This window comes from Nyctereutes procyonoides, unplaced genomic scaffold (genome assembly GCF_905146905.1).
Source record: "Nyctereutes procyonoides isolate TBG_1078 unplaced genomic scaffold, NYPRO_anot_genome, whole genome shotgun sequence".
Lineage (NCBI taxonomy): Eukaryota > Metazoa > Chordata > Mammalia > Carnivora > Canidae > Nyctereutes > Nyctereutes procyonoides.
In genome coordinates this window covers 6992449-7018273 of record NW_026575131.1, presented here as the reverse complement: position 1 = coordinate 7018273, position 25825 = coordinate 6992449, and the positions used below count along the sequence as shown (strand labels likewise).

The 25825-nt window shown below is 42.1% G+C and overlaps 1 protein-coding gene across 2 annotated transcripts in view; it reads left to right on the top strand.

Annotated features, from left to right (window-relative positions):
* Window positions 1-25825, top strand: part of ATG7 (autophagy related 7) — a 234381-nt gene that overhangs the window by 144804 nt on the left and 63752 nt on the right. The window contains exon 20 of one of the 2 annotated variants that reach the window (XM_055343912.1): window positions 5450-6567. The exons of the other annotated variant lie outside the window; for it this stretch is intronic. Coding sequence (XP_055199887.1) covers window positions 5450-5542 — 93 coding nt within the window. The 3' untranslated portion in view covers window positions 5543-6567. Of the gene's footprint in view, window positions 1-5449; window positions 6568-25825 lie in introns of those variants that run through there. 2 annotated transcript variants of the gene reach the window in all.

Sequence of the window (25825 nt, the reverse complement as noted above, 5' to 3'; positions counted from 1 at the left end):
AATTTGCTTTAGGGGGAAAAAAGGAAAATGCAAGCTCAATTTGTCATCCTGCCATGCTTATCAAAGCAATAGCTATCAGTTAATAAAAAAAAAAAACAATTGAATTGTGAATAAGAGTGCCAACGTAGACCAAACCTTATTTTGCTGGTTGTTTGGTGGCTTCTAGACAGGCCACATATAATAATAGCAGCTGGTGCTTACTCTTAAGGTATTTCTATGCCAGACACTGTTGTAAGTATCTTACCTATGTTAATATATGAAATCCTTATAACAGCCATGAGAGTTCGGAACAGTGCTTTGAGGTCTGTGATCTTAACCACTACACCACACTTCCTCTTATATCTCTGAAATCACTACAGAAATTTAACTCACCACCAGTTAGCTCCACTCCCCAGCTCTGAACCATCTCAGGACAGAATGTTTCATTTATAGCAGCAATAGCCAGTTTACAAAGCAGGCAGCTTAATAACTGGGTGGATCCGTTGTTTTCTCTAAGTTAACGGTTCTTTTTTATGTTGTTTTAAGGTAGCATCCTGAGTTCCAAAAACAGTGTAGCATTGCTTTGCACATCTCACTGTTGGTGTGAAGAGCATCATATATCAACCCTGTGTCCTCTTGTTCCAGGGTATCTTTAATCTACATCAGGGATGCTGAATCAGCCTGCTCCAGCAGGGGAAGTGACCACCTGGAAAACTGTATTGAGAAAGGTTTGCAAGCCTGGTTCAGATGTCATGAGAGAGAGGTTCATGGCTGAGTGTAACATCTGCTTTGGGCAAGCACAAGTTCATGTCTTTGCCATCCGTGATCTAGTTCAGGATCAGAGGCTCCCTCTAAACTGCATGGCTTCTAAGGTTATTTTTCCTTCAATAGGAGAACAAGATGTAGTGATTCACACAATTCATTCTACAAAAATTTATTGAATCCCTGCTTTGTACAAGACACACAATAGAAAGATGAATAAGTCATAGTCTCTGTGTCCACAAATTTTATTCTAACCAGAGACCTATAAATTTTAACAATTTCTATACAGTGAAATAATAAGCATTCTTAGAAAGTGGTGTGGGAGCACAAAGGAAAGAGCTGCTGTTTATGCCTGGGAAGAGCGGACAGGCTTCACAGAAGGTGCCAGTTAGTCCAAACCCTAACTCAGCCCATGTGTATGGAACCTGTAAGGGAGTGTGTTTTGACAGCTACCTGACATGACTGACATCCCCCATTGTTTTTATTTAACTATCATATTCAGAATATATACAACACTACCATTAGTATGTCATTTCTTTTGAGTCTCACTGCAGTTATACACCCAGGAGAGGATGAAATTAATCCATCACATTGGGTCAATGTTTTACAAGCTTGGCTCTGTGATCTTTGGGTAAGATAAAGCCAGGGAAATAGGGAATCAGTACTGGGCAGGTGAAATAGGATACCAAATGGGAAAATCAGAAATGCTGGGGATGAGACAGCATTGGCATTTCCCCCAGACCAGTTCTGTGTCCATTGGGAAATATATTCTCTGTAGACATATGAAAATGGCGGAGAGCAGTGGTTGGGGTCAGAAATTGCATTACAGGAGGTGAAAAACCCCAAATAAAGTCATTTTGAGGCTAATCTTTATATTTTTTTAAAGGATTTTATTTATGTATTAATGAGAGACACAGGCAGAGGGAGAAGCAGGCTCCACCCAGGAAGCCTGACATGGGACTCAATCCTGGATCTCCAGGATCAGGCCCTGGGCTGAAGGTGGCGCTAAACTGCTGAGCCACCCAGGCTGCCCTAATCTGTATTTAGAAAGAGATTTGCCCTAATCCTATTTAGGATTTCTATAACAAATTCTCTCTCAGGAGAAGTTGCAAGACTTTCATTTTTCCCTTCTCACTGCCTTGTGAAGACAAACATTTAAAATCCCCATTTGCAGGTGAGGAAATGGAGTATGTGGTATGGATCACACAATGAATTGAGCGAAGACTCACAAGGAAGTATTTGGTCTGTCTCTTACCCCTACAATTGCCTATACATTTAATGCTTAAAATTAGGACAATTGTCCTTAGTGATTTTAAGAAAATAATGAAGATTTATTTTATACTTAATCGTCAAGAAACAAAAGATTAAAACTGAGGAGACACTTTGGAGATAATCTTATTCAGTACTCTCGTTCTAAGATATGGAATCTGAATCCAGGGGACAGCTCCTAGAAATTTGAGAGGTCTAGCCATTAAAACCTACTCAGGAGGGTGGGCGGTGGGGGTGACTGGGTGGCAGGCACTGAGGGGGGCACTTGATGGGATGAGCTCTGGGTGTTATTCTGTATGTTGGCAAATTGAACACCAATAAAAAATAAATTTAATATTAAATAAATAAGTAAGTAAGTAGGTAATAAACAGGAAAAAGAAAAAAACCTACTCAGGAGCACCAGGGGGGCTCAGTTGTTGAGTATCCAACTCTCGTTTCCAGCTCAGGTCATGATATCAGGGTCATGGGATCAAGCTCTGTCTTGGGCTCCATGCTCAGCACAGCATCTGCTTGGGATTCTCTCTTTCCTCCTCCCTCTGCCCCTCCTCTAGCGCGCGCATGCAGTCTCTCTCTCTCTCTCTGTCTCTCTCTCTCTAATACATATATACATACATACATAAAATCTTTAAAAATTAAAAAAATAAAACCTACTCAGTCCTCATGATTTCTGTTCCTAGCTGGAGGCCAGTACCTCCAAGCTATTTAAGAGCCTCTGTGTATCCTTCTGGGACTCAATTTAAGGACTTTTACTGGTACCTACCCTTAGTTTGCATTTGAGTTCAGAACCTTCCTGTCACCATTATTAAGAGTCCTGCCTCCTTCCATAGATTTCTGTCCATTTATCAGATGCCCACCATTTCTGTAGCAACTGCTCGCTTCTGTTTGCAGAGGAAAAAAAAAAATCCAGCCTTTGCAGTTCACAAAAGACTCAGATTGCTGACCAAAAGGGTAAGAGATCTCCCTCCATCCCTTCCAAAAGTGTAATATACTAGTTCTGCCGTCCTTACCTGCTTCTGGCTAGGCCACCTTACAGGGAAGCATTTCTTTCTTGCCCTTATGAAAGGTCGGAAGAAGTAGACAGTGCCTCCAATAATCTGGTGCTTTCTTAAATCCCCTAAAGCTCTGGCCTTGGTAAACCCATTGTTTTACTGCCTATAGCCGCAACTGGGAATTTTTCGGCCCTAGATGGTGGATTCTTATAGCCTCCCCTCCTGCCTCATCCAGTGCTTTTCTGCTCACTTTCAGCTCTCCATTCCTGGTACCATTTCTAAATTTATTCAGGACTCTGTTGGTTTCAAGTGAAATAGACCCAACTTGAATTACCAGAGATAAATAGAAATACTGAAAGAAAAATCAATCAGGGGCAGCCCCTGTGGTTCAGCGGTTTAGCGCCGCCTTCAGTCCAGGATGTGATCCTGGAACCCCGGGATCGGGTCCCGCATCAGGCTCCTTGCACGGAACCTGCTTCTCCCTCTGCCTCTCTCTCTCTCTGTCTCTCTCTCTCTCTCTCTCTCTGTGTGTGTGTCTCATGAATAAGTAAATAAAATCTTAAAAAAAAAAAGTCAATCAGGCCCACGTTGGGAAAAGCTGCAGTTCAGGAGTAACAAGAGCAAGTGTTGTCCCTGCAGACAGGCCTCTTCTGCAAGATAGGATATATGGCTGCTGGCAGCTCCAGAGCCTCCTAATTCAGAGCTGCAGTCCCCTTGATGTCAACTGGCCACTCCAGTCCTGGATTCAAAATCCAGGGCCTAGCTTAGGTCTTTTGCTCATCTTGGGGCCCGTCAGGTTGGCCCAGAGAGCCAGGGCCTGTAAAAGAACATGGTTAGCAGTCCCCATCGGAAGGTATTTGCCATTACTAGGAGCCCAAGGGTGCTGAGCATTGAAAACTAAGGGTATCTGAAACAAACTGAGAGTCCGTCCTGAGAGGAATGACTGAGTACAGGTTGAAAAACAAGACGCGTGATATGCTTTTAAAAATATTTATATATTAGGGGGTGCCTGGGTGGCTCAGTTGGTTAAGCGTCCTACTCTTGATTTTATCTCAAGTCATGATCATGGGCTTGTGAGATGGAGCCCTACATTGGGCTCAGGTTCAGCACAGAGTGTGTGTGAGATTCTCTCTCTCCTCCTGCCCATCCCCTGCTTGTGCACACATGCTTGCACACTTGCTCTCTCTCAAAAAATTAAATAGATAAATCTTTAAATATATATATTCAATAAAGCTTTCCTTATCAACTTTCCCTTCATTGACTCTCCTGATTAATTAACTATGCACTCTCTTGTTAAAGTGGTATCTGGTACCCTTAGAAGCTGGATGCTGCCAGCTAGTAGGCTGGTTTCTAGAACACCTGCATGTTTCTGCTCCCATCAGTTGAGGGGTATGCTTTCCAAAACCTGATAATGCCAGATGGACTTGTAATTATACCATTTAATTAAACATTCTCCTAGTGAAAAAAAAATGCAAGAAGAAAGTTACTGCTATGAAAATTAAGTTTAATTTGGAAAGATTTGATGAGCCAGTAGCTAGAAGCAATGGCTCATCTGCAGTGGGAAAGAGGGCTTTTACCTTTTATTGTAGAAGAGGTTCTGGTGTCTAATCCCCTATATTGAAATTCTAGCTGTGTAACCTTGGGCAGTAGCAGCAGGAGCATCTTGAGACTTAGACCTGTATTGTAAAATGGAAATAATAACAGCCTTGTTCGGGCAACTGTTAGTATTAAACAAGTTATTTCCACTAAAGAATTTAATAAATTTACTTCTTTTAATAACAATTAGAAGTGCTTAACTATAAAGAAAAGTCATTTTTAATCAAATCAATCCCTGAAAACCTATATAATTTTTTTAATGTAAAAGGACACCTCTAGGGATCCCTGGGTGGCGCAGTGGTTTGGCGCCTGCCTTTGGCCCAGGGCGCGATCCTGGAGACCCGGGATCGAATCCCACATCGGGCTCCCGGTGCATGGAGCCTGCTTCTCCCTCTGCCTATGTGTCTGCCTCTCTCTCTCTCTGTGACTATCATAAATAAATAAAAATTTAAAAAAAAGGACACCTCTATAAAGTTCTAGAGGTCTGTGAAAACCCGAATCTATAGCACCTCCTCCTTCCTATGTTTGGCTTTTGTATTTAAAAAAAGAAAAAATTGTTTTAAGCCAGGGAAAAAACTAAAAAAGCAGAAGAGATAATTAGAAAGTCTCCATGTAGCTTTAAGGAGCCTCTGGGTTGCAGCAGAAACCATGCTGGCTCTATTCATAACTTTGCTTTCTGGACCAGTATTCTAGAAGTTGGTACATTCTTGTCATTTGTGCCTTGCACAGAGGGCAGTAAAATTTAGTTCTAAGTATATTCTGGGCATCTGGATTCTAGTCAGCATTTCTGGCTCTGTTTTAGAACCTAAAGTCTGCGGCTTATTCCTAATGTGGAAAATGGAATAATCCCCCAGGCACAAGAAGAAGAACTCCAACATTCAGGCTGCCGTTACTATAGCAAGACGGTGCTACAGACATCACAAGACTTGTTATACAAGGAAACATGATTACAGCGGATTAGAGAAACTCGCCAGAGCCTTGAAGGATTTATTACTTTTTGAATTCTGAATGAGACATAAATATGTTTTTCCCCTCTTAATTTTGGACCCCATACGGAGAAGGTGAGAAAATTCTTCAGCAAATTCTAGAATGCTTAGTTGCTAAAGATTGGTTGGGTATTGTGTCCAAGTCATATTGCAAGGGGCATGAATGCTTGCTTGGCAGAGATGCAAAACAGTCACTCCTTTCTGTCTGCACTGCCAAGTTAGTTACTGCCTTGTCTCCCAGTGAGAGAAAAATGTAGCTCCTTGGGGAGTCTTCTGGAAGGCAGCATGGTGTAATGGAAAAAGCAATATACTCAGAAGCATGAGGCCTGGGTTGCAGCTTCCACGCTTACAAGCTCTGTGATTTTCAACAGGTTACTTAAACTCTTCTATCAAATATACAGACAGTAATCCCCCTCCCAAAGGGTGGCATTAAGGATTAAAGTATGTTAAATAACATGTAGAAAATCTCAAATGTTAGTTGCATTAACATCAAAATGGAAGCTGTAGTATACTCATTTATGAGTTCATGAATCTCAGAATTTTGCTGATCTCTTAAAAAGAGGGAATTTTAAAGATAAGGGTGGTCTGTTTTCTTCTTTGTTCTCCAGATTCTTTGGTTTCTCTGGAAGCTGAAGAGATAGCATGGGGTAGCAGGTAGGAACAGCTTTGGAATCAGACAGACTTAAGTTTAAATTCACTACTTGTTAGCTATGAATCACTGAATAATCCACCTGACTTTTGTTATCATGTTTCCTCATCTATAAAATGGATATAAAAATAGTACCTCAACTATTCTTTATCCCTTTACCCCATTTTATTCTCTGTATGGCACTTAATCACTATCTGAAATATTTGTGTTTATTTCCTGTCTCCCACTCCGGCCCCCATTCAGATATAATCCCCAGGGGATCCCTGGGTGGCTCAGTGGTTTAGCGCCTGCCTTCGGCCCAGGGCATGATCCTAGAGTCCTGGGATCGAGTCCCGCATCGGGTTCCCTGCATGGAGCCTGCTTCTCCCTCTGCCTGTGTCTCTGTCTCTCTCTCTGTCTCTCATGAATAAATAAATAAAATCTTAAAAACAAAACAAAACAAATATAATCCCCATAAGGGCAAAGACTTTATATGTATTTTTGACCACTTTATATGTCTTGCCTAAGGTAGTGACTGGTACGTTGTTGTTACTCTTTTCATTCTTGACTTCTGTTTTTTAAAAATTCCCCTCCCAGTGAGACGCCTGGGTAGCTCAGTGGTTGAGTGTCTGCCTTCATCGCAGGTTGTGATCCTGGGGCCCTGGGGTCGAGTCCCACATCAGGCTCCCTGCAGGGAGCCTGCTTCTCCCTCTGCCTATGTCTCTTCTCTGCCTCTGTGTCTCTCTTGAATAAATAAATAAAATCTTTAAAAGAAAAAAAAATCCTCTCCCAGTATCATGGCTAAATTTATATACAGTAGCTGAGTTAGAAACCAAGCAGGGATGTTTTGCATTTGGAAATACCTGTGTTCTTACTGTTGAGTTTCTATTTCCTAAAGATGCTTACTCAGCCTTCCGTGGCACAGTTTGACTTGTGACATCAGAAGATTGACAGGCAGAAGTCTGACTCAGGGATTCAGCTAGGAAAGAGCATGATTGTGAGCCCTGCTCACCCTTTGAGAGATGGCTGGACAAGGCTCAAAAAGGTCTTGTATTTCAATTCATCTAGGAAGGTATTTAGCAAATTATTTTTAACCATTTGGATCTGGTACAGATCATTTGTGGAATCTGCTGTCTGTGCATAAGTGAAGAATGAGAATGGGAGAAGTAGGTGGAGCTGAGAGAAAGAGAATAGGCTTTCCTGCTGCTTCCCAGGGGAACCTGGTGGCTGGCTCCCTTCCCACTCCACACCTCCAGAGCATCCTCTTTGACTTTAACATACCTAGCACAGTGGACACCACTAAGATTCCAAGGTGCTACATAACCCCTAAGAGTTAGGCCCTGTGACAGATCAGTGTTTGGGCTCAGTTTCCCCTCATTGATTTGCCCTCTCCCTATGAAGAGGGGGCATTCATGGCAATGAACTGCATCCTGAAGAAAACTAAGCCCCAAGAAGAGGAGCTCTTGACTCTCCCACCTCATTCTTTCAAGTCCTGTGAACTGGTTTCTCTAAACTCCCACAGGACCATGATAGGCCTGCAGGTGGGGCAGGGATGGTTCCTGAACACTCACGAGTTGTACACAAAAGGTTGCATGTACATGTGTTATGGAGGGGAGGTTCATTGTCACTAAATTCTCAAGAGATATCTTTGGAATCACTGCCCTAAGTGAACTGACTATATTTTTTTAGTGTTTGCAAACTCTGCAGCTTTGTTCCTCTGGCACCCAAACTCTGTGTGGGTGGGTTGAGGATAGAGATGCTGAAGCAGTGTACAGCCGCCCAGTCTTGTTGGGTTTTTGCATTATGGCTCTCTAATCTCTTCCTGAGTTTGCTCATTTGCACAAATTATTAAGCCAGGCTCATTGGTAGCCAAGTCCCAACTTGTCCAGAAAAAGGTTTGGTTGAAGAGGGTAGTAGGAAATTCTATAAAGAAACTATCTTTGTAGATGTGGCTTTAGGAACAAAATAAACCACATCATCAACAAACCTGCTTGTCCCTGAGTTTCTTATTTCAGTTACAAAACATTCCCTAGCTTTTCGAGGAGGGGCAACAATAGAACAACCATTTCACTGAGGAGGAACAGGATGAGTACTGCATTTCTGTGTCTAGGAGCATGAACATCTGTTTCACCCTTCACTGTGGCCTGATTGGATTCCTTAGAGGCCTTCCGAGTTAGTGCACTCGTGTTAGTCCATGCACTTTACCTGGTAAAGTGCCTCTGCCTTGCTCTTACCACAAAATTCTATTAACTGTAAGTTCTGGAAGTGCAAACCTGCTGGTAGGTTTGAGGTGTCTTTTGTTTCTTGGCAGTGCAGTGATGTCATCTTCAGCAGGAGTGTGGCAGCTTCTGTGTATTGGGTATTTTTCACATCCCAGGTTCTGTGCCATGCTCTCTTATTCAATCCTTATTCCAAGATAAATGTCTGTATTTCCATCTTAAAGATGTGGAAGTTGAGGTTCAGAGAGGTGTATTCAGTGAACAAGTTTTATAAAAAGTATAGGGATGCCATAGCACAGAGGGCCCCAAGGACCGCTAGCAGATGTGAAGCAGACGCCCGTCCCTGAAGCTAAGTTATGAGGTGGATGGAATTTAGTTTGGGAAAAGAACTTAGGTGGAGGAGGATGAGACCTGGAATCTGAGGAAAGCACAGAGGTGTATTACCATCTCCCTATATTACTCTTGTTCTGTCTTTGTCATTAAGATGCAGATAATCATCTTGACCAGGTAATTCTCCAGTTCTCAAGTTATCTGTATGTATATATTTATTGTTTTTCAAGTTGGAACTATAGACACTTGCCTCCTAGTCTAGTCTGGCTTTACATCGAAGTCCCACAGCCAGTTCCCATTGACAATCACAGGCCCCAGTGAGCCCTTCAGTCCCTGTCCCCTCCAGCCCACCCTCCTGCAGCCACCAGGCATCCCTTTCTGACACATAGATCCGAGCATGTTACTCAGGGACATGTAGAGGCTGAACATTGCTTCAGGATAAGATTGGCTCCTCAGGGATCCCTGGGTGGCGCAGCGGTTTGGCACCTGCCTTTGGCCCAGGGCGCGATCCTGGAGACCCAGAATCGAATCCCACGTCGGGCTCCCGGTACATGGAGCCTGCTTCTCCCTCTGCCTGTGTCTCTGCCTCTCTCTCTCTCTCTCTCTCTGTGACTATCATAAATAAATTTAAAAAAAAAAGATTGGCTCCTCAGAGTGGCAGTCACAGCTCCTACAGCAGGTTCCAGCCTACCTCCTAAGCTGCCCCATACTTCCACCTATCCCTTGGCACTCATTCTCTCTACTTGACAAACCCATGCTCATCCTTCAAGCTTTCATCCTTTCTGAAGGCCCCCCTGGTTCCCTTCTCACCCTTGTCACATTGGATCATAATCGTCTGCTAGTTTCTTGAAAATAAGAATAATGTCTTGATTATCTTTATATCCTCAGTACCTAGCATTCGGCACTTACTAAGAACATTTTTGAAAGAAGAATGACTGTTTGACTCTTTTTGATGGTGAGGTGAAGGTGAAGGAACAGGACATAATAAATAGAAGGTCTCCTTCTGTCTACAGAAATCTCACAGTGCATTTGTCTCATGTATACTGCTGTCTCATACATATGTATATTTGATGCAGTAGAATTGCTGGTGTGAGAAATATAGGTGGTTTCCCAGCATCTCACATATTCTAACTCTTCCCCTCACCCTTTTTTTTTTAAGAGAACTCAGAAAAATACTTCGTGGATGGCTTTTTTAGATAACTCCTTTAGGATTAAACTCTACAGAATTAATTACTGTTACCAGTCAGACTCTTTGCGTTGGAAGTTAGACACAAACTCAAAGAAATGTAAGCAAATGTGAGGATTTGTATGTTCAAATAACTGAAAAATTCGTGGGTAGTTCTAGCCTTAGGTACCACTAGATCTAAATGTTCAAAAAGTGCCAGTGATGACTTTCCCATCTTCTACTCTTGCCTGGCTTTACTCTATACTGCTTTATTCTTAGGCACTCTCACCTTGGGATAACAAGATGGCACTGATAGCTCAGGGCTTCTATCTCCAGGCTTAGCAACTCCCGTGGAAAGAAAGCCTTCTTCCCATTGGTCCTAGCTTAGGTCCTGCGTCACTGGTTGCTAGTGACCCAGTTACCATTTGGGGGGCAAGGAGGTAGCTCTCACTGGTCAGAGCTGGATATGTTTCCATCTCCTGTGGTAATAGGGTAAACAGCCCACCAAAATCGCACAGCCTCTGAGAGGCAGGGAGAAATTGGTGAAAAGTTAGGAAACTTGTGTTGTTATCACAAAGATGATGATAAAGCAGGCTGAGCAGAGTGACAGATATCTTTTTTGCTAATATTTCTAATATTTCTCTTATTTCCTAGAGCTAAATGGTGTGATAGACCCCAAGCAGGTGGCTTGTCTTTTCCTTTTTTCTATAAATACCCCCCATCCAGGACTGTTGAAGATAGTTTACTGCTTTCTTGCACTTACTTTTCACCCTAGCCTTTGTAATTGGCCAACAGCTCTATTGTATGTGTCAGAGCCAGGGAATGCCAAATGGAGGGATTTGAACACAGCAGTTTTTCATGATGACTTGCATTTCCTGATAAGATCAAGAAATACTTAAATTCCCGATGATTTTTAATTGGAATCCTGTCATGAGTTCTCAACTACTATATAGATTTAAAGCAAATACTGTTCTCAAGAACATGCTTTCCCTTTACTTTCTGTAGTTAACCAGTGATTTTTTATCTTCAGCAATTGCTTTCTTCTAATATTCAGCCCTGACTGCCACTTGTCACCATGACCAAGCCATAAAATAACAATATTGGTAGATCCTTCTTAAATGGGGAGTAATAACAGAACATTACAGCACTTTGGGCCTTTTTTAATCTTTTCCAATTGATAGTTTGTTTTCTTTTCCTACTATGCTTCCTAAATTTGTTTCCTGGCATGCTTTCCACACCAATTTGGTTGCCACGTAGTATTTTTGAACTCCTACCACCTACCCAGGACAGAAATTGTAATTTATTGAGTACTTGTTTCTGTTAAGTACATCAGTAGACCAAAATTTCATGAAAATCATCCCATTTATTTCTCATAGCAATGCTTTGTGGGATGGGTGTCATCACCACTTAAAAGAGGCAGAAATTAAGGCTAAGAGAGGATAAATAATTTGCCAAATATCATAGAACTGGTGGAAGACCAGGGATTCCGTTGCAAATCTGCTAAATTTCAAAGCCCTTTCTCCAAGAATTAGACTAGGAACTCAAACATATTGGAAAAGTAGAAGCTCCAATTTATGACCTGAAGCCAAAGGGTAAGACTAACACATTGGAAACAGTGAATTAAGATACTGTCACTTCTAAGTGCCATGTGATACAGTATAATTGATGGTGCTCTTCAAGTTCAGAAAATGGTGAATTCTGCCTCTAGATCCCTATCTGAACTCCTTTCTGAACATGACTGGGCATATATAAATACTAAGTCAAGATTTTATTTTAGGGGCTCAGTCAGTTGAGCATCAGACTCTTGGTTTTGACTCAGGTCATGATCTCAGGGTCATGAGATTGAGCCCCATGTCAGGTTCATGCGCAACGAGGAGTCTGCTTGAGAGTCTCTCCCTTTGCCCCACCCCGACTTGTGTGCATGCGTGCTCATGTGCATTCTCTCTTTCTCTCTCCACCCCCCCGTCTCTCTCAAGTAAATAAATATCTTCTTAAAACAGATTTTATTTTAAATGTTACCCTGGTCCCAGTTGTACAGTAAGCTCATTCACCACTTTGTTTACTGTATGCCGTAAATTTAAGCATTTATGTCTGCTCAGCCTTCTGTTGAACCCAGAAACATTTGTGACCTCTAAGTGTCTTTACTCATGTTCACCCCTATGACCCCTGCCTTTTAGGGTTCATGACCTTGATAAACACAGGTCACAGTTATGAGCTCTCCATTGTCCACCTGATTTGACAAGACTTTGGTCCAGGGAGGATTTTTTTCTATACCCTGGACATCTGGGACTTGGTTGAATTCAGTGCACTTAAGTTCAGCTGAGACTTACTGAGTGCCTAGTAAAGTGGCAGCCGGTATGTCGGGCCTTGGGGGGAAATACAGCTTATTCATTCACTGCCTGCTGTTAGGCTCCTTGTAAGTACTCGTAGTCAAGACACACAGGGCAAGGTCTGTGTTTTCATGGAGCTTCATACACAACAAACAAAGATGCTTTCAGATAATGTCGAGCACAAAGATGCAGACAAAACAGGGTGTTAGGGTAGAGTGAATTGGCATGGGGAGCAGAGGAGGAGAAAAATAAGGGTCAGAAGTTAGACAGTTTAGACTGGCAGGTGAGTGCAGACCCATCCGAGAAGGCAGCTTCTGACTTGAGACCTGAAGGCAGACCCTCACATGTATGCAGAAAGAGACTGGGCAGGGGGACCATCCTGTGCAAAGACCAATGGTGGGAATAAGCCTGTTCAGTTTAAGAAAGGGGGGTAGGGGAGGGGGGAGGGAACATAGCCAGCATGGCAAAAGCACAGTGAGTTGCTGGGGAGTGGTGGGAAGCAAGGTTGGAGATACAGGCAGGGAGCAGGTGATGGGGCTCTCCTAGGCCATGAGAAAGAGCTTGTGTTGTGTTTTAAGCAGGAGAATGACAGGGAGTGATTTGCATATTTTTTAATGCCTTGGCTGCTATGTGGGGAATGGATCAGGGTGTAAAAAACTAGGAACAAGAATGTTTGGGGTGAGTGGCTGAGCAAGATGAGTTATGTCGTTATAATTATCGATGTTATCACATACCTGGCAGAGGAATTTGAATTTGGGGTTTCTCCTAGAGGCAACAGTGTGTGTCAATAATGGCTCCTGCTTAGTGAACATTTATCAGTGCCAGTCACATGGCTTTCTGTGCATTTTTCATCAAGTCCTCTCTCACACGAAGAACCTTATAAGCTGAGTTTGGTGTCAATGTTACCTTTACCTTTTATAAAGGAAGAAACTGTGATGAGGAGAGCCTAGATGCTGACCACTCACTAGCGAGGAAAGGAAACAGGGGCAGCACAATGGCTAGGCCCCAAATTCCCAGAAGGGGGCTGGGAGACTCCTTAGGAAGCACACTGGAGTTTGGTGGTGACTTTGAGATGCAAAGAAGAGCTGGTTCCAGGTGATGGTGAAGAGCCTGCTGTAGGAACACACATCCCAGAGCAGTCCACATGCTGTCAAACTCTGCAGGTAGTGCTGTGGGAGAGCCTGGGATAAAATGGACCATCAAGCCATTCCCCCAGCAGTGTACAGGCCAGGTGATGAGATGCCTCTAACACAGACTAAAAAGCAGGAACCTTTTGAAGGAGAATTTGTTGATACACCTAACTTACAATGTCCGAAGTCCTGGTGTCTTCACTGAATTCCTATACCTTCTCCTAAGTCCGTTTTAAGTTAGAATGGTCTCAGAAAACCTGTCCTGATCTGTCTGCCCTTTACCCCCAAATAAGCAAGTAGGCATTTTTTTCCTACCCCCAGTTCATCTGTGTCCTTTGTCTCTGCTTCTCTATCTGTCACACGCACGCACGCACGCACACACACACACACACCAGGAACTGGGCTTTCTGGGGCATCTCAAGAGCACTAGGGTAGCCTCTTCTGCTCTGTATGTTCACCCTGGGACAGAAATGATCCCTAGCTTTGATATACTTCCTTCAGGGGCTCAGGGGCTTTTCACAGCCCCAAGACATCATCAGGACCTCCTGAGGACTGGCTGTTTCTGTGGGCACCTGACAAGGGTCAAGTCCTGCTCCTTTGTATCCTGAGATACTAGGAGAGCTGTTGGAGCCCAATCTGCTCTCACCTATAGGAACCAGTTTTGGTTTTCTTTTGAGTTATTTTCTTCCTCCTTGAAAGCCTTTAGCATTCACTCTAGCAAAATCTGGAATCTCTGGTGTTTATTGTTGGCCAGGCTCCATATCAGCTGGTAGAAAATGGTTGCAGTTCTAGGAATTGCAGCCTTAATTTGTTAGCCAAATACTCCACACAGCAGCAGGGGCAGTAGCTGTCAGTTGATCTGAGTTTTATGTGGTGAGATTTTTTTTGTTTTTTGTTTTCCCCCCTCCGATGAGAACTACTGTTTGCTAGCACTGAGATCATCAAAATCATTTCAATTTAGGACTTTGAGAATATAATTATACCTCCGAAAGATATGGGTCTGGTCTAGTAAAGTGAGGGCAAAAAATAAGTAGGGTCAGTAGAAGGGGAATGATTACTGGTACCAGGTAAGTTGAATGGCATCTCACCGATTTTCAATGATATTATACAAATCAAATAAAATGCTATTCCCTTTTATTTTATTTTAGCTAAGTATTCTTATCCAAAATGAAAATCAGATGTTTTTCTTCTTTTTAATTTTTTTTCCAAAGCAAATGGTTACAAACACTTACTTAATATAATTTACTGGAGCTTTTTTTTTTTTTAAAGAACATTTACATTACTTTCTTTTATGCATGCAGTAACTTTTGATCAAAACATGACTCCACTCTCTTGTTTAATGTTGAGCATCTGGATTAAAGGCTTCTTTTAATCTTAAATACAGATTATGACTCTCTTTCCCTTTAAGCAAACCGCCATAAAACCTTGGCTCTTTTCCAGTTTTCTTTATTAAAGCTCTCTTTATTATAGTGTTTTCGGATGGTAGTCATTAAATGATTGTTATGCACAATGGGCACTTGATTATAATTATTTAACTGGCAATCAGTTATTGCAGCAATTTGGTAGTGTAATTAAAAGGGAGCATGTTTGTACCTGCCAGCATCTTTGAGATGTTCAGCTCTGGATTAGCGAAAGAAGCAGAATCTCAACATACGGAGAGGAAGAATCAAGCCCTTCTATGAATGGAAGCTTTTCTTTTATTCTTTCCCAATCTGGTTCCTGGCCTCTTGTTCCATAAGGTAGATGAAGGATAGTGATGAAATGAGATGTGGGTAAGAATTTTTGGGCTACGGGGATCCCTGGGTGGCGCAGCAGTTTAGCGCCTGCCTTTACCCCAGGGCGCGATCCTGGAGACCCAGGATCGAATCCCACATCGGGCTTCCGGTGCATGGAGCCTGCTTCTCCCTCTGCCTGTGTCTCTGTCTCTCTCTCTGTGTGTGACTATCATAAATAAATAAAAATTTTAAAAAATTTAAAAAAAAAAAGAATTTTTGGGCTACAAACTCCTGAATCAATCAGTAACGAATGTAAATCTGCTCCATGTGCTGAGAAATGCTAAATGGGAACATAATTGTGCTCTTTTTTAAACAAACATTTTTCCTCGCTCTGTTGTAGGCATATCAGCATTCCTTTCTTGACCTACAAATTGATATGGGATGCCACTAGCAGAACGTTGGCATAAGTGGCATTCACACCTGGAAAGCCATTAATCACTAACGTTAGTAACACACTTTGGTTCCCAAATTAGGATGGGCCACTGCATGATCCAGAGCTCTTTCCATGTGACAAACATCTAATCCTAACCAACCTTAGCAAAGAGTACATTTCTTGGCTTAAGTTATATTATTGGAACCACTAATAGGATGAAAAAAAGAGCTGCAGGAACCAGAGCTAGAAACTGGGACTCGGTCCCTCCTGAGACTTACTTTCTGTTCATTTCTCAGTTGAGTCTGCCTGTGCCTGGCCTTGTTCTTAGGATAGGTTTCTAGACTTCTCCCTGTGGTAGGAAACATGGCCATCAGTAGCCCCAGATTCTAATCTTCCTTGCTGAGCAACTCTATTAGTAACATGTGTCTTCTGCCTTTCATAAATTGGCCTCAAGGAAAGACTCCCATTGGCCCTAGTGAGTCATACTCCACCCCCTGGACTAATTCCCAGCCCCAAGGAAATGATACCATTCGATTGGCCAAGCCTGGGTCGCATGTCATCCCTGGGGGCAGGGTAGGGGAGATAGAGTCTCTCTGATTGACAGCCCTGTCGGAGAACTTGGTGTGTCCCCATAGGTGGTTCCCTAGTGACTAAGAAAAACACAATGGTTATTTTAGAGAATGAATATGAAAATCTGAAGTATCCAAACCTAATAAATAGTCTCTGCCTGTTTTCCCAAAGTGGATCTCCATCTTTCTTTTAGATATATTCGACCTTTGTAAGACTGAGTTATGAAAGAATCCATCTCAGTTTCAAATGATTGCCTAACCTCACCTGCAATCATTCTTGAGCCCATAAGAGTGCACTTTAAGGGCAAGGCCCTAAAGAGATGGAACAGACACAAAGATGCCTGCTTCGGCGGCACAGCCACCAGAGCTGCATTATTACAGGGGACTAAGGATCCCTGGTTCCAGAGAGCACAGTTTTCAACTACTGCCTCAGAGTACCAGACTACTTACCACAATTCTGGATAATACCAATTTTCCATTTTTCTCTTGGTTTAGTTCCACGTTTGAATCTGTGAGGGCAAAGGCTAAACAGTCTTAAAAATGGCAGACTTAAATAGCAAAAGACCTTTAAAAAGTAAGAGAAAACATTAGATGAAAATTTAAAAGTGCTTTTCCTAATCTCCCCCCATACCAACTGAACATGATCTAATCAATAAGGAAAGTATGAATCATCCAATTTTTAAGCATGTGAGGGAGATAATCAAAATGTGCAAGTTCAGACTTGAATAAAAATAAATTCTCAATTTCCTATTTATCTTATGAATCATGCACAATTTTTTGGTTATGTTTTTTTTTCTTTTTTTTTTTAGTTATGTACAACTGAGATATTTAAGCTCGGGTCAACTTAAACTAATGGAATACTACCCTACCTGAACTCTGGGGTGGGTATGCAGCATCAGCTTCTTCAAATCAAATAAGTGTGTGTATATTTACACACACACACTCTTTTAGTTTGTGGATATTGGACAGTGCTAGAGGAGTTTCTTGGGAATCTAATCTTCTCAATGGCAAGCTCTAGCATTGCCTTTGCCAGTAGTTGAGTTCATACGGACTTGATGCCAATTTTCTTTTCACGTATGTGAAATAACAGTTTGGCACATAGCAAACAAAACAGTGACACCATAGAGAAGACTAGCGCTTTTTAAGAAATGAAATGGGCAGATTCAGAACTAATTTTTTCTTTAGGTGAACTTAGTTTAAATTAAATTAAATGTTGCAAGAGATTACAGTATTTTTGTGACTCTCAAAAAGTCAAAGGCCGTGGCAATAAAGTATTTTCATTTTATAGAGTTTTTCTTGGAGAGGCTGCGTGCCATATGACAGCAGAGTGCTTAAAACCCAGAGGCTGGTGCCAGCACAAAATCCAAACATCATAAAGTTACTTCCAAAGCCTGGATAATTATCGGTCCCCTCTCTTGGAACAGAGCATCTCTCAACTAGTCCAAATCTACCAGCTCAGAATCACCTTCCCAGCCTAGGGTTTTGAGTATGAAACATTGGGTAAGGTATAGTCTCCAGGAACGAAAGGAAAAGTTATTGAACAACAATTGTCAGAAGAATCTAAAACCACAGACATGAGTAGTGAAATGAACAGTTTTTTCTCTGGCAAAATTTATTACTTCAATTTTTTTTTTCTTTTTTGCTAAAGAAAGGTAAGGTCAACCAGTGGCCCAGTGGCCATTGCTATGTGCATGCCTGGTCCCTCAGCCATTTTTTGAAAATCCAGCTAACCTGTCCCCAACAAATAGCCTACCTCCAGCCCTCTCCACTTAGGGCATTGTGTCTTTACCACATTAGATCATTCTGAAGTAAAGGAGCTGCTTGTTGAGGCTTTGCATGCTTCTGTGGTGCCCTGAAATCAATAAAAAGCCTTGTGATCCATGCTTCTCTGCTTCCCCAATTTCACACAAAAGGGTACTGGGGAAGCCTTTGCCTTCTTTCCAGGCAGCTTCTATGCACAGAAGCTCTCTGAAAGATTTGCTCACCAGGACTTGAGATTTGTGCTCTTCAGTGAATTTCCATCAGAGGGTCACTGCCAAGTCATACAAATCTGTCAAAGGAAGCTTGTCTAGGAGAGTACTGAGTCCCTCTCCACAGAGTGAGTGACAGGGCAACAACTATCCTTGAGTGCTGGCTAGCCAGCCATCTCTTCTTTCCCACCCCCTTCACTAGACTTCACTACCACCTGCTAATGCATCTAAAAGGAGCAAGAGGTCTTAGTCACAACAGATGATTAGAGTTGATGCCAGAAGAGTAAACAAGTCATAAATTACTCTTAATTCTTCTTGGCTATGGATGCTGTTAGTCTTTAGTGATGGAAAAATATACTCACTTTAATCTCTTTTATTTATATAATATAATAGTTGGTCCTCTCATATGACTATAAATCTCACTTTTCTTCAACAAGCATTTTCTAAGCATGTGCTCCGGGCAAAGTACTGTGAAAACTGCTACTTTAAGAACAGATACAGGAGTTCATGTTTAGTGGGGACACAGTTTGGAAAAATGAACAAATTCTGGAGATGGATGATGGTGATGGTTGTTATAGCATGTGAATGTAGTTAATGCCATTGAGCTGTACTTTTTTAAATGGCTAAAATGGTAGATTTTATATTTTTTAAATGGTAGGTAGTATATTTTACCACAAAACCAATTAGGGATCTTAAATTTTTTTTCACTCAGGATTAGTTATTTGTTGTACGTTATAAGTTCCACATATATCCTATAACAAAATAAAATGTGTGTGGGACTTGCCACAAAAACCTAGAGTTCTACATTTTTTTTGTATTTTACATAGCAAGTACTGAGGTCATTATGTCAGTGATTTCTCCTGTTGTCAAAAGAGTATATAAGGTCTTATTTAAGTTTTTTTTTAATTTTTTTTTGGTCTTATTTAAGTTAACAAATTACTATCTTCTGTAATCGAGGTGAAAACAGAGTCTCAACAAGTGCATTGTATAATGAACCCCTGAATTAAGCCTTACACTTAACGTCCATACCACAGTATCCCAAAACGGCCAGAACTTTGTTGAGCTTGGTGAACAGAGACTCAGATTCTGCCTTGAGACCAGCTAAAGTGGAGAAAGCCTTGATCTTCAGAATTCTGATTCCTGCCTCTACCTTTGGCCAGTGGTATGACTGTGGACAAATCATCTTATCTTTGTGGGCTGGCTGCAGTGTTCTTACCTATAAAATGGGAGTGAAGATGCCCGCTGTAAAGTCTGTCAGGACCAAACAGGCAGACATTTGTGAGAACACTTAGCACTAGACTGGGGGTAGAGTAGGTGGCAAATCAGTGCCATTTCCCTTGCCCCTGAGACTTTTGTGACAGTCAAAGGACTGTAATGCAGTGGGTATCTGAGACAGCGTCCAGAGTACCCTTTATCCTCCACATGTGGGAGCATGTGAGACACCTCCTGGAAATCTTTTCTCCCTCTCTGGTCTCCTATCACTCTATATACTCTGCTCTCCTGGTCTGCCTGCCTTTAAACTGGAAAGTTCATGATGCGAATATATTGATGTTGTGAAAGAGGGGAAATTGCCCACCCCTGGCCCAGTGCCAGAAGCAGCTGTGGAAATGGCAGCAGCGCTCAGTGTCTCATGGTATTTGGGTCTGTTGCCTCCTTTGAGACCCCAAGGCCTCAGTCTCGCTTCTCAGACCCACTACCTTTCCCTAGAGTTAGAATGTCTTCCTTTTGGTTTCCTTTGACCTCTTGTCCCTCGGTTGGAAGCTAGAAGCAAAGAAAGGTACTTGTTACCCCAGACCTGTGTCTTTTCAGCTGGTAGCTTGGCCCCAGCAGACCCTCTTCCTGCAGGTCTGAAAAGCTGTGTCTGGGGACCATCACCCTTCCTTCCCGTGGGTCCATGCTGTCCTAACTGGCTCTAAGAGACACCCCAGCTTTGCATCAGGCCTCACGAAGACCTAGAATTCAGCTCGTTGAAAGATTACTTTGATGGGTGGTATAATTTCTCAGCTTCCCCAAGTTAACAACATCCTTTTGTATCTTATAAACATTGGAGTGATAAAGAGCTGGGCACCCCTCTCATACCAGTACCATAAGTTAAAGGGGATGATAGTAAGGCTAGTACGAGGCTACCAAGCCAGTGGTTCTCAACCTTTTTGTTATTTTTTTTAACTTTTTGAGGGTTGTATAATTTATATACAACTAAATCTTGATTGTGTACAAATCTGAAGTATACATCTCAATGAATTTTTCTGATCTGCACACCTGTGTAAATACTACCCACACTGAGATCCAGAACATTTCCAGTACTCCAGAGCCTTGGACCCATTTCTTGCAGTAACCCCAAAGGTAACTACTGCTTCATCCTCTTATCACCTTAGATTGCATTGGGTTCTTGACCTTTTTGCAACTATGCCCACCCCTAAATCCCGATTTTCTACTTAATATCATTTAAGAATTCAAAGTTTATTATGTATTAGATAGCCTGCTATGATCAAAAAGAAACAAAGTAATGGTCATATTAGAAATGCTTTTCCTACGTTCCCCACCTGCACACACATTCTAATATGCCCTCTACCCCCACCAGCCACAACCCCCAACCAGGTCATGGTCAGGGAAGTGAAATCCCCATCTTTTCTAGCCAGTCATGCTCGATCCCAGAGTCTGAAAAGGAACAGAAACAGATGCCCTAGGACCTTAGTCCTATTTTCCTGGTGCCCAAACCTCACGGTATAGTGTTTTCTAAGCTGAACAAGAGTGTGGTTCTTAGAATCATCAAATAGCCACTGAGCTTCCAACATGTTTAGATTCCTGTTTTCCTTTTTCTGTCAAAGTGGGATTATCTTTCCCCTGATTATGTTTTCAGTTTTCTTGGGGATGGGGAATGCATTTGATGAGGACTATCACCATTACACTCCCCTTGTTAACGTTGACCATCTTGAGCTGTTTCTACTAAGGAATATTACTAGAAGATGATTTTATAGGAGGTACACAGAAGCCCCCATTTTGGCATGCACTGCCTTACTCAAATCCTTGTATTTAAAAGTGGAGCTTAGTCTGTTTATCCTACAGTAAAAATATCTACAAGAAGCTATTATTATATTGACATTGGAGCCAAACAGGAAATCAGAGGATTCACAAATGTTGTCTGCCTTAATGCGATGGGTTTTCTACATTCTGACTTTACAGCCAATCAGGATAGACTCCACAAAAGGATTTAAGGAACATGTTATTGACATAATGTGTATTTCTTGGGCTTTGCAGGCTACACTGTGTTCCCCAAGTTCTGAGGGCAAAAGCAAGAGGGAGACTTAGAGAGAATAAACCCAGCAAGAAAGAATTGAGATAGATTCCATCATTACCATGAAAATATAATTATAACGTATATGGGGGAGAATTTGGAATAATTTAACAATGTACATAAGCATTTATTATATGGATGGTATTGCATAATGTAGTTTGCAGCCCAAAGGGAAGATGATGTGTCAAAAGGAATAAGTTCTCAAAACTTTTTCAGCATTTTTATCCATGATTTAGGTTACAACAGAATAGACACGTCTGACTAATTCATGGGTGATGCGAAACCTGGAAGAGCACTAAAATCAGGATCTAAAGAGATCATGATGGACACAAGGCTGAACCTAGAAAGTTGAAATATAACAGGCACAAGTGTAAATCCTTAGATCATTAAAAAAGCTTCTGTGAGTCTAGAATGGGAGAGACACAATAAGTAGCACCTGTGAGGAGAGATCATGGATGCTTGCAAGTACTGTGTGGGTGAAGCCATGGTATGAAGGGGCATAACATACATCTTCTGTACTGCAAACTCCCATTTCTCGAAACTGAATGGCCAGTACCCAAACCTGGATACAATACTGACCTCATTTCAGATGACCGCACTTAAAGATGCTGAAAGATGTTGAGAACCAGGATCAGAAACCATGTTACCTGGAACATTCTCAAATAAAAGAAGGGGTAGTTAGTTGGAAGAAAAAAAAGGACACCTATCTCTGATCCCCAAATATCCGAAGGCTGTCCCATATGTGATTCACACAAGGCTATGCCCTGGAAGGCCAGCTTAGGATTAGGGAGAGGTTACAGAGAGAGTCTCTGGTTCCATTACCCATACTTGAAGCTGCTGAACAGAAGGAATAGGCAGCCTCATGACTGCGTGTGGGTGTAAAGGACTCGCATTTATGGAGGATGGACCTCATACCAGTCGTAGGGCCCCAGTGGCCACTTGTCAGAGGGTTTGTGAGAGGGATTCATGCACTAAAGATCTTTAGAACAAGATGCCCTAGAAACAACCCTGATGTTCTATGGTTGTTCATAGGTGCACAGTGAAGGCTCAGGTAAGCTCTAGTAAGGTGGTCATGAACTAGAACATCTGGGGAAGAAGGCAGGGACTGTCATGGATCTTGAAGTGTGACAGAATTGAGGAGCACCCGGTGAAGGTAGGCAGATATGAGGTGATGATGGGAGACGATGAGAGAGAAGTTTGAGTAGATACGGTGGGGCAACAGGATGGGAAACCATAGGAGATGGAGATTTGGGTACTCTTACTCTCACGTGGTCTCCTACAAGGACACAGAGTGAAGCAGACTCCAACCCCATAACCTCAGTGATATTGGCAGCTCCCTGTTCTGTTGGTTGACAGGCAGTGGAGGTGTCCTGACCAAACTACTCAAAAGTTATTTTTTTTTAAGATTTTATTTATTTATTCATGATATATATATAGAGAGAGAGAGGCAGAGACACAGGCAGAGGGAGAAGCAGGCTCCATGCTGGGAGCCCGACACGGGACTCAATCCTGGGACTCCAGGATCGCGCCCTGGGTCAAAGACAGGCGCTAAACCACTGAGCCACCCAGGGATCCCCTCAAAAGTTATTTCTGCTGAAGAGTCATAGGCAGTTTCCCAAAGGCCATGGGGAAAAGGCACCTTGCTAGCACATCAACAGTGAGGCTTTATTTATCCACCTGCAGCCTCATCCAAGATTTTGCATCTGTACTAATGCTGACTCTCTACACTTTCTGAAACTTTAAGGTGGTGTTCCCAGTGGCCGTCACTGTAACGAAGTTTGTGTTTTGCCCTTGTTCATAAATGTGGCTTTAGAGAGCCCTTCTTAGTTCTGGCCACCAGCATACTTTATCTAGTTTTATTTCCCTCATTCACTCTTTATTTTCTCTTATCTGAGTGGCCAATAACGAGATAAAGACCATATCCAGGGAATGTTGCACTGTAAGGACTTGCATTGTGTTACCTTTTGCAAGCATATCACATTTTTATTTCCAGGCATTTTTCCACAGCGGTGTTATGATGTAAGTTAGAGCTCCTTCCCTGTCTCACAGATGAGTAGAGTAATGCAGGAGAGGTGAAGTGAAGCAGGGAGAGTGATTTTGTAAATGTGGAGAGCAGCCCGTTTTATGAACAGAAAGGCCATTGGAAGTAGGACGTTTTGCTCTTTAAAGAAATGTTGGCAAGGCCAAGTTAAACAGGATACGGCATTCTCTCCAAACGTTTCCACCACCACGCCCCTCTTCTCACTCTGGGTGCTGGTGGGTCACTTCCTAATCTGTGAATGAGTTCGCTGACCTGTAAGCAAGGGTGGGAGGTAGAGATTTCGCTTGAACAAACTCATCCAGGGAAGTCATTGTGCTAGTTTCCCAAGGATGAGATAGTGTTTTTTTCTTCCCCCTCCTTTTCCCTCCCCCACCTCTTCCACCATAAAACAACCTCAGCCTCCCTACCCTAGCAAAAGCCATAACCCAGAGCTGTGTTTGGAAGCCTACTGTGGCTAGGTTTATCCTGGTCTTCTTTGGTGGCCATGGAGGCTTTGTGCCCCCACTAGACCAGTGCCTGTAAAAAGACATTTCAGGGCTATCAAAGAGACTGTAATATCCAGGGGCCATTTAAAAAGCTAGAGACATCTTCTGTGACTCATCACCAGGTCTGGACATTTAATAATCCCATCACCCTAGGAGGTCCCCAATACTGTCTCATTTGATCTTCTACCCAATTTGAGTAAAGAATCAATAGTGCTTTATGGGCTGATTGTGTAGAATGCATTATCATTCCTTCTGAAGTTAGAAAGGAAAAATAAAGCTGTCATTGCTTGAATTAAAATAAACACAAATCCATAGGACTTTTCTTAATGTCCTTTCTGATGTGGCCTTTATTGGGTATTCTTGTGTTTGTAACTGTGTCAAGTTCTAAGCAGTCATTTTGCTCCCTGATTTCCCCTGATTTTCCATCATCTTCTCCCTATCATACTTGGATGCTCCTACTCTGTCTTCATGCAGCTTGTATAGAACTTGTTTATTCCCTTAAGACACAAAGCAGATATTTGCTTAATTTTTATTTTAAATGTCTGTGAATCGTCATCATGGGGCAGCTTTGGTACATGAAGCTCATTTTTGTTCCCTAGAAGTCTCTGCCAGTATTCCGGTCTATTGTATACATTCACTGCTATTACAGTAATAATAGTTTACAGAAGCCCAGATTATGATATTTTAATAATATAGAGCCCTTTGTTGATATAAATGCTTCATGCAAATTGGAATGAAATATTAAAACCACAATTTTGGCTCGACTTATCATTATACAAAAAGATTGGACCTGATTCCTCAGATAGAAATGAGCCCTCTTTGGCAATTCAGGATTTCTTCATGTCATAGAGCCCTCATTTTAAGAGTGAAGAAGTGGAGGCCTAAAATGACTCTGAGTTTTTGGTCAAAATGAAATTGGATTCCAGGTATCCTGGCTTTCGATCAGTATTTTTTTTCTCCTATTCTATGTTTAACCCCTCTTTTTTGTATACTTTCCTAGAAGCAAGGCTATGATCTCCAAGCAGAATTTCTGTAAACTCAATTCCACTGTGCCTCAGTTAGAAAGAATCCTAAAATAGCAATTATCAAGTCATGCAATCAAGGGCTATGATTCCTGTTCTCAGGATTATAGCTTTGAGAACTTTCCATTGTGGACCTCATGTAGTGTGGCTGCTGAAGGAGGGTACTGACTCCTATGGTGTATTATATCAGGCTTGTCCTATACAGGCACATTGCTATTTCAGGTGATATAATTTCCTACCTTCTCACCCTCCAGTCCATCTATTACCCTGCTTGGATTAATCTTCTGAAAATGCTGGCTTTTAATGTATTACTGCTGGGACCAAACACCCAGTCAAAGCTCTAAACTCCTCAACTGCCCCTCCAAGGCCCCCCACCAGACCAGTGTCCTCACCAGAACAGACCATAGTCATTCCCAATCCTCTCTATTCTTGTAAAAGTTCTCCTTCTCCTGTCTGTGGTTCAGGCATTCCCACCTGCCAGGGGCCTGGCCAATCCCACTTGTTTGACTCTGTCCTATGCTGTGCTCCGGTCTGACTGTACTCCCTCTACTCTGATCTCCTGAAATGTGTGCTGATTCTATGAGATTGTATAACTGTGACATTTGACATCCTGATTGCATTGCTGTCATATGAGTTCTGGTTTCTAAGACTTATCTATGAGCTCCCAGAGAAATTCTCAGACTTTCTCAGTTCACAGTGCTCTCAGTGTCTCAGAAATTACTCCACAGAGCCCATTAGGCCAAAAGAAATACACAGAATTTTCATTTATGAAGCAATTATGACTCAATAAGTAGTCCTGGCCTAATTATTAGCCCTTTGAAAAAATACTGCACATAAATTGAAAAAAAAATCATTGTTTTATTCTGAAATAACCAGTTATTTACTAACAGGATCTGTTGGGTACTGCACAGC